The sequence below is a fragment of the Spea bombifrons genome, chromosome 7, assembly GCF_027358695.1.
Source record: "Spea bombifrons isolate aSpeBom1 chromosome 7, aSpeBom1.2.pri, whole genome shotgun sequence".
Taxonomy (NCBI): Eukaryota; Metazoa; Chordata; class Amphibia; order Anura; family Pelobatidae; genus Spea; species Spea bombifrons.
Genome location: NC_071093.1, coordinates 7984454 through 7994220, shown reverse-complemented (window position 1 = coordinate 7994220; position 9767 = coordinate 7984454). Strand labels below are relative to the sequence as shown.

The following is a 9767-nucleotide window of genomic DNA, read 5'->3' as shown; positions in this document are numbered from 1 at the left end:
AGGAACAAGACAAATTATTCTAGTTTTGGTTAACACATTTTGGCCTCATTAACGAAATGATAATGATAACTCAGATATCGTGAATAAAATGAGCATTATTAAAATATATATTGTAGAGCGCACACTGTCCGTTATCTTGTTATCAATTAAGTAAGCAGTGAGTAACATTGGTGTTTGATGAGTGTCAGAGGCTCCTTCGTTGTCATGAAGGGTCTATAATTAAGATTATAAATCCGCAGTGGACTGTTTTTTATTAATACTTTGTTTGCTACTTCAGACTGGTAATTTTGACAGATGTTTCATGAAATTTGACGTAAAGGTTTTATTAAAAATCTTTCAGAAGGAAAGGCTTGACAGGGGCTGCCGGAATGGTAATGTTACCTTTCTGTTTGTGTTGTTATCAGAGGCATCTGTGTGTCAATATCATTTACAAGAATGTATTGATTGCCTCACTATTTGATACTATTTGATAGTAGACTATTCTGAACATGTGTCCATATCTATCTATCTATCTATCTATCTATCTATCTATCTATCTATCTATCTATCTATCTATCTATCTATCCATTATCTATCTATCTATCCATCCATTATCTATCTATCTATCCATCCATTATCTATCTATCTATCTATCTATCTATCTATCTATCTATCTATCTACCTATCTATCTATCTATCCATCCATTATCTATCTATCCATCTATCTATCTATCTATCTATCTATCTATCTATCTATCTATCCATCCATTATCTATCTATCTATCTATCTATCTATCTATCTATCTATCTATCTATCTATCTATCCATCCATTATCTATCTATCTATCTATCTATCTATCTATCTATCTATCTATCTCTCGCTCTCTCTCTATCAATCTAAAGAATAACTTTTTGAAGATCACAAAGTAGAAAATATTAGTAAAAACACTCTCTCTATATATATTACATCCCTAGAAGAAACCTGGAAACCTTGGTCTTGTCTTAGATTCAGGATAGACGTATGGCTATCCATTGCCGTTTAGATTCCCTCACAGTATAAACATCTACCACTTCAGTAGGGAAGCTGTTCCACTTGTTTTCCACCCTCTCAGTAAAGTAAAACCTCCTCGAATTATATCTGAGCCTCTGAGCCTCTATCTTTGTAATCAATGATGTGACAATGATTTTACAGCTCTTTAAAAAAAGGTAGAAAGGTAATCATTTCTATTATGTTATGGAAACTCATCTTCGGCACTGCTAAAGTTGTAATTTGTCGGCCAACAAGTATATGTGGTTGTTCTATATTAAAGAAAAATGTATTGGTTTAAGTGCATTGCATGTTAAGACCTCATGAACATACATGGGAACCCGGAGTCTCCACAGGAACATCTCCTTTTCCCAAGTCACTAGGTCATTTTCATATTTCTCCTGCAGAGAAGCTGCGTTTGGTCATTTCCACCCCACCTACTTCCCGCCTACTTTCTGTCAACTTCCCGCCTACTTCCCACCCACTAAAGTTTATCTGGGACTAGCCCTGCCCCTTCACGCAACTAATCCTGTCCTTACATGCAGCTGGCCCCGCCCCTTCACAAAGCCACTCTTCCCTAAAGAGGAAGAGCTCTAAATCGCCTACCCTGGGACGTTCTCAGGTACGATCACAACTGCGGTAGCTTTTAATTTTAGTTTGCTAAATTATCTGCAATTCCTGCTAAATATTTTTAAAAATGTACACATAAAAAAAGTAGAGAACAAAATGTAAAGTCTAATAACTTTTTTTTAATGTTTAAAATTTGAAACGGGTTAAATACATTCTTGATCTTTAGTATTCTAAAGGTTAACACTTGTCTGTTGAACATCACAAATTCCAGAAAGGAAAAAAAAAAGAGTCACATGAATTAGGAAGCCACCAGTGATCAAACATCTCCTCATTACACTTCAATATTGTTGCCTCTAAAGGTCACCATTGCTGGACATAATCACACAAAATCAAAACAGCCAAGTTTATATATCATAGAGGCAGCACATAGCTTGAAGGTTTATTTTCCAGAGCCTGAACAATCTTCTGAAGCCATTTATTAATTCCTGTGTATTGTGGCATAAACTGAGCACATTTACGGTAACTAACAAAAGCCAACCAAATCAATCCCCTCAACCATCTTAATAAAACCAACGCATATTCGTGAAACATAATCACAATATTTGGGGGTATAACATAACATTTATGATTGAGGCTATTACTAGATATTTGTATAAATATATATTTCGAAAAAATAAAATATTAGGAACCTGCACAAGCTCAAAATATTATTGCCAACGGCCCCTCATTCTCTCATATCTATTTATAACCTGCAAGATCTCTCTTTGGACTTGACTGGTTTGAGAGATCCATCATGGGAAGGAGTCTTTAACTTGGAACTTAACGAAAAACGTTGAGTTCTGAGCTTTATAGAGTTCTACTCTCGCAATCCTTATGCTCTGCTGGTTCTTTGTAACCTGTCTTCAAACTTCATGTTTTCGGTTCAGAACAATTCCCTCCAGACTCCGTACTTGACCTTCACAACTTCCTTCTCTCGCATGACTCCTTACTCTTGAGTTAGCTACCGTTATTGGTTTTGCTGCACTCGTTTCAACAACAGCCTACTGTTAAATCTCCAGTGGAAGTTTCTTTAACAAAGACGTAAGACAAGATGTTTGAATTAAAAGAAGCTTTCTAACGCTAAACCTCTTTCTATTTTTTTTTCACGCTGGATACTATGTGTAAAGATATCGAAATGGATTTTGCCCTTTAATAGAAGGTGAACGTCCCGTACAAAAAAAGACGTGGATGCCAAAAAAGAGCCGAACCTGAAGTTGTTATCGTTGTGTACATCCTATTCTTGGCATTGATAAAGTGGCCTACAGTTCTAGACCGGATTCGTGATTTAAGAACGCTACCTTTTTGAAGGCTAGAAAAATATCCTTAAAAAGTCAAATTTAATTAGCTTTTCAAGTCTTTTTTTAAAAATGGCTTTTGTACTGATCATTTTGAAATCTTATTATAATTTGCATCAATACTAACTCAGTGAGATGCATTTTCCCTCATAATTGCGTATATTAACCCATTGAGTCACAGAGCAAACTTGATATCATTGTTGTAAATGTACCAAAGTTATTATATGTATACTGTATATAAGCACGGGATAGAATGCAGTTGTTGGGATGTTTTCGCACCGTTTAGCGATATATACAGAATTGTTTTACATCTTTAGTGATAATGGTGGAGACTGTTGGACATCAATAACAGTAACTTTCCAAAAAGTACATGCATTTTCCGTACCGAATGATTCTTAGAATCAATATCCTTTCGCCACCTGCTTCCTTTCATTTAGTGTGAAAACGGCTTAGAGGAGTTGAAAAACTCAAGCTTAATTAGATTACCATCATTCTTTCCTGATATCTTAATCTGTACCATCAGGCTTTCGTTGAGCACATGATTTGATTCATTCCCATAGTCTTGGGTTTTTGCTTCCGCACACCTTCTAAAACCACTGGTGTGCAAATGACTAGCGGAGGCACGTTCGTCTGAAATATCAGCTACAGACCAGGGACAAAAACAAAGATAACAGCAAAGATCATGCTAAGTGGCTTCGTAGACAACAAATGCTCATTCTGCTTAAAATGCAGGATTTTGGAGAAAGTTCAAACATCAGGCTCCACGTCAATCGTCTGGAACATTTTTATTGTATAGTTTTGGGTGTCCCAGCATAAGAGGTTGCAAGATAGAATGCACATTTTTGGAAACAAAACTTTCGACCTAATATTCATGGACAATATTAAATAAAGACAAATTATAGGATACATTTGTACCAGAAGTCATATACGTATCTCTAGACTGTGTAGTTAGATCATGTCTATCATCTGTCTTTGCAGTCAAATTTAAGTATCTATCCTATCTATGTTTAAAGTATCTAATGTGCCATTGAGATACAATTTTAGAGAATCGGTGTACCATAAATAACCACCTGTTGATGATGGACCTGGGTTAGGAGCAAATGGGGAATAAAGTAGGACACTTTGCCACCAGAGTAACAGGGAAGGTCCCGAAGGCTTCTGTTGTTAAGGATGCTTCCCTTATGGTTAAAATGTTGGTTAGGTGACATTTATTTGGTTAGTACAAAAATGTATCTCTACCTTCTACAGATGCATTACCTATTTTACGGAACATGTTTGGTTAAACCAGTCTGAAGCTGCTTTACAGGGAATATAATAGGTATAATCAGCTATACTTGGTGGCCGCATTAGATACAAGCCAAGACTGACCATGTGGCAAGTCGGGCAAATGCCTAGTGGATGAGTTCCACTAACCTTTGCTGCCACTCACATGGCAGAACTGGTGCTTTAATGTGCGGCCATGGGCTGAATAAGCACCGCCACATGTATGTCATTTAGCAGCCGCTGTCCTTGACGTGAAGTCCAGCCCTGATTACATGTTAGATGACCTACCTTGTAATATCTCTGCAAATGGGTTTCTGATTTATAAATAATTAAATATTTGGAGCAAACAAAAAAATGTAAGAATTAGAGAGCAGAAAATGCTATTTGCATATAGCGTTGCAGCAATAGCTATTTAATTGATCATTTAAGCATTTCTTATGTCATTAAACATTGGGGAACCATCTGACCCCCCCCGATATGAGATTAAAATATCATAAAAGTGGAAACCTAGTTTAGAAAGTGCTATCAAAGAATTGCAGAGTGATTAAATGTGTTTATTTAATACAATATTCCCTTTCCTCTATACACCTATAAATGAATGGAACAAAACAAAATGCATCATTGGCTTGAGAGTAAAATAAACGGATACCGCGCTGTTGCCATTTGTCTTCCATAGTTGATGCATAGGCTTAGTTTGAGCATTATATAAACACATTGCATTGCAGGCCTGGCTAGTACTGATATGAGATACATTGTGTTGAACTGTTTGTGTTTGTGTACATAAGTCTGAATTATGTCGGGGACGGGTATGGTGTATCAGTCACTTGCTGTTTAACAAAAGCTCTGGAGATGATTAAAAATACACATTTAATAATTCTCGAATGGCATCATGAGTCTTCTTTTATTCGGCAAAAACACAACTTTTACAGCGTTTCGACAGCAAATATGTCAGTTAAATAAACAGTTTTGTAAAGAACCAATTAATAGCCAGAGTTAATACTTTGAGTGGCAGAAAGACAAGATGTTGACCATTTTATTTCCTGGGGCTAGGAAAATCATTGTACACGTGCCTATAGAACTCGAAAGAGTAAAACACCCGAATGCCCCGTGAAATGGATCACTTGGTTTTATTACTGGAGTCAACTTTAAGCCTATGAAATTTGTTTATAAAAATTTCACATATATTTCAAGACTTGCCAAAGCTCAGAGGGAGAAGTTCTAATGCTTTACAAAATGGCAGATGATGCTTTTATTATATGGGTTGAAAGGAAGGAGATACTTTCTTTGCTAAATTATTGGGGATGCGTAAGCCACTCTCCACCACTTCAATAAATTAATACAATTTCACAGTATGGATACAAAGTATTGAATTTACATACACACAACACCCTGAAGTACATTATATATATATCGGAACGCCAAGGGGTATCATAGTATACACAAGCAGAAAATTACATGACGTCTAAGTTTTCCCCAATATTTCGTTCCAAAGCATGCTTGTTTTTGACATTCACATTCGGCAGAAAGAGAAATCTAGTTAAAAGGGGAATAGAGACAATAACCTTTCTTAGCCTCATGTACCTCCCTCCCACTACCTAATCCATCCAAAGTTTTCATTCTTAACTGCTCAGCGCCATCTTGGAAAACAACTTTCAGCCAATGGTAGCAATTCTAGTTGGTTGGCCAATAATACAGTGTCCAGCTGCACCTTCAATGAAATAAACTGGATTGCGGCCAGACAGAGGAAAGGAGCAGTGCACCTGGCTATATATATATAGTTACAGACACCCTGGTGGACAGAGTGTGGAATTGCAGCTAAATAATACTGGTGGAGCAGCTTCTTCACGTAGGGACGTTATGTGTTTCCACTATTCCTCTCTCATTCTGGGAAAGAAATAAACACAATCAGTAACAGTAAATAAAGACAGATACTTAGCCACAGGACCACAAAAAAAAAACATGCAGTGGGAAATCCTGTGTTTTGCAGTTTTTAAAGGGATGGGTATGAACCTGCAGCAATGAAGAATATTATTTCAGAATATGTCCGGATTCCAATCTGCAAACAATTATTTATTATGATTGTATTTTTCGAAAAGGTTTGCAACAATTGTCTCGAGAGAAGTTGAAACTGATAGCAAATAACCAGCCCTCCCCCCCAAAAAAAGATAAAACGTAAGTGTCCATTGTGGGAAAGGAAGTGCTGGAAAACAAGACAAGATGCCATAGGCAGATATTCAAATCTAAAATAAATAAATTGCGGCTCCATTTTCAAATTGATCTATTGGTTCGAAGTAGAGCTTAAATAGCGGATAACTATGACTCCCTGCAGAGTTCAAAAGGTGGATTGGCCTCATTTGAAATTGGGCCTTTTAAATAATGTAATTGTAGAAAGCTTTTTTTTTTCAGCCATATAATTCATTGGTCCTGGAAAGGAAAATTGCACATTTTTCACCAGATTAGCGGAAATTAAGGTATGTCAGGAATCAGGCAGTCGAATTCCTTTCATTTGAGTTAACCATTTGTATGCCCGAGGGAGTTCAGTGTTTTACATTTTTTATCGCCATTTAAAGAAGGAGGATTGAATGTTTAACCCTTTTGTCTATATCCCCTGTTTATCACAGAAATAAATACTCATCTTCCCATATTTTTTGAGTTGTTGATACGATATGCAGGTTTACTTAGTTAATGACAAACATCATCATCAGAGTTGTCTGCCAGCTATTTGGCTGAGTGAGAAATTAATCTTGTAGAGACTATGAGAATCTATCGTATATCTTTAGCTGTAAATTACCCCGGTCCAGTAATGCAAGTTAATCTTCGGAACTCTAGGGGGCTCTAACTTGGCAGTGGAAGACTGAATATTAAATATCTTCCAAGTGGCCTTGAGGAAGTTCCTCTTTGGACTGAAATACCTCAGACCCTCTTTTCTATCCTGATGTCCCCCTCTTCCCAGAGCTCAGAAAATTTGGTAGACATGAGTCTCTCATAGTGTCCTATGAGTATATATATATATATATATATATATATATATATATATATAAAATGTGTAATAAAAGTCTTATAAATAGCCATCAATAGGCATTCTGGGGAACATTATAGAGGAGGCTACCAGGGATCGGCAAAGTGTCGGTACAAGGACACCGGTGTCATTGGCAAGGTTTGTGAAGGTCCATAGAACTTCCTGTACTGAGGGGTCACGGGAAGGGAAATTTGCCTAATGTGCCTATGATATGCCCTTTGTTGGATGTCAGAAAGGAGAAATATAAACAAGAACAGCTTAAAAAGAGCATTGAATAAAGATAATAACAGCAAAAATGATAGAACTTTTAAGCGCTGGATTTTATTATGGTTTTATCTAAGACATGACAGCTTCAGTTTGCACTAGCTCTTTTTAATGTGACTTGCTTAATGTAAGTTGTGATTCTCTTTGCTGATAGAGAGTAGAACAGTGGTTTGTATCTGCTTCAACAATGTGAACGACAGATGTAACAAATTACTAGACTGTAAACATGCGAGCCGGGCCCTCTCTACCTAATGTATTGATTCATCTTAGTCTGTCAGTTCTGGTTTTCTCAGACCCCTTGAATGTGTGTATTGGAAGACGGGCTGGGGGAATTGCTGGCGCTATATAAATAAAAGATACTAATAATAATTGGTATCCCTTACAATTTTCTACTAAATGGGGAGGGTAGCGTTCAATATCAAAGGTGCGTTGGACACTACGGAATAAATAATATAATGCATTGGGAACTATTGTTCTGTTCCGGCCTACAGGAGCTTTAGAATCTAGACCAAGCGATATCTAGAACAAATGTCTCTCCTTGGTGCCCAAGGCACTGTAGGTCATGAATCATAAGCATGGGATTGGTCTACATGATATGGTGGAGGGAACCTATTATTTAAATACAGATGTAGATTAGCATTGACAAAACCTGGTTTTAGCTCATTTTCTTCCAATAAACGTTCTTTATCTGCGGACCTGGAGGTCGCCATTGTTGTCAGACATGTGATATTTTGGGTGACGTTTCCTGCAGAAGAGCTGCCGGCTGGTGGACAACAAAGGAAGGAGCGCAGGGGTTGAGTGTGTGTAAGTATGTTAGCATGTATATGTGTGTTTAAGTGGGTTAGCGTGTGTAAAGATGTTACTGTGTGTGTCTGTGTAAGCATATTACAATATGTGTAAGTATGTTTGTATGTTATTGTGTGTGTAAGTATGTTACTGTGTGTGTGTTAGTATGTCTGTATGTTTGTGTCAACCTAAGTACAGTATGTTGCTCTGTGTGTGTGTGTGTAGCGGGAGCTACAGACGGTATGATAAGGAGTCAGGGGGGATTTGTCAACTATATTAGACTAAGATAACAGAGCGAGAACGCATACAAATGGCTAATATATAGCTGTCTGAAAACACAAAATTATGCAAAATCTTATTTTTAATCTGATATTATTAATAACAAAATTGGCGTGGTTTCCTCTTTAAGTTTTGATAAGTTCTACCTTCCTTAGACAGTATTTGTTTAATTATACCGTACATGTTTTATCCATATCTTTAGACCCTCATTAATTTTTCTGAGAAGTGATTAGCATTTTAAGGCAAACAAGGTGTACGTTGTTAGTGGGACATGACCCCGCTGTCAGTGAATTATATCCATGATTAATGATCGTTAGCACCACGGAGCTAAAAGTTTGAGTGATAATGAATATAATATTAGCCTGATAAGAGATAAAATGAATCACAGTGATAACAATCACAGCTGGTACCGAAAGATTATTTTCGATAACTCATCATCTTGGTACTACATCTAGATGAAAATAGTCAAAATTGCCCCGTAAAGGAAAACTCCTATTTTTTTTTTAATGTATATTGAAAAAATACTATTGTTGGCAAAATCCTTGTTAAATAGGGGTCTTTTAATACCGCAGATGTGCCCGTTCCCCTAATACATGTAGATGGGCATTGAGCAGTCGATGGCATTGTTTGTTCATTTTTTTTTATTATTATTAAATTTCCCCGGAGGACTATATTGAGATATAATTCTCATCTGAGGCAACCTAATCTCCCCTTGTCTTTATCTGGGCTTGACAGTGATGAGAACAGGGAATTAGGCATGTTTTGGAATTGAAAAAGCAACTCTACCTGTGTGCGTGTTCTCTTTGACATACAGCGTGATACGTATGATAGGAGACGCTATGTCTTCATTGACAGCTTATTGTAAAATAACTGTCATGTGATGTCAAGATAGAATCTGCATGAATCCAGAATTATTCGTAACGCTTTGCCCTATCACCAGCCGCACCCCACAATCCTTATTCGCCTTTTCCAAAGCACAATCAAATTAAAATGATCAAACAATGGGCTTGAGTTAACTCTGGGGATAAATCAAATCACAAACAACTGAATAAGAAACCTTACCTATAATACAATGGAAACAATAACAAAAAAAACAGCAATACATGTTATCCATGTTAATAAATATTTGCCATTATATCTGTTTTTTATCTCATTTTTTTAAGCTATATACCCGAGGGTTTCTATTGAATTACTCAGAATAGGTGTATCTCAGGTGTTAAATCCAAAATAATATTTCGCAATTATT

The 9767-nt window shown here is 36.7% G+C and overlaps 1 protein-coding gene across 1 annotated transcript in view; it reads right to left on the bottom strand.

Moving 5' to 3' along the window:
* Positions 1–5940: 5940 nt before the first annotated feature.
* GPD2 (glycerol-3-phosphate dehydrogenase 2) overlaps positions 5941–9767 on the bottom strand; it is a 77626-nt gene continuing 73799 nt past the window's right edge. The window contains exon 18 of the mRNA XM_053470474.1: positions 5941–6057. Within this exon, the coding sequence (XP_053326449.1) occupies positions 6042–6057 (16 nt within the window). The 3' untranslated portion in view covers positions 5941–6041. The remainder of the gene's footprint in view (positions 6058–9767) is intronic.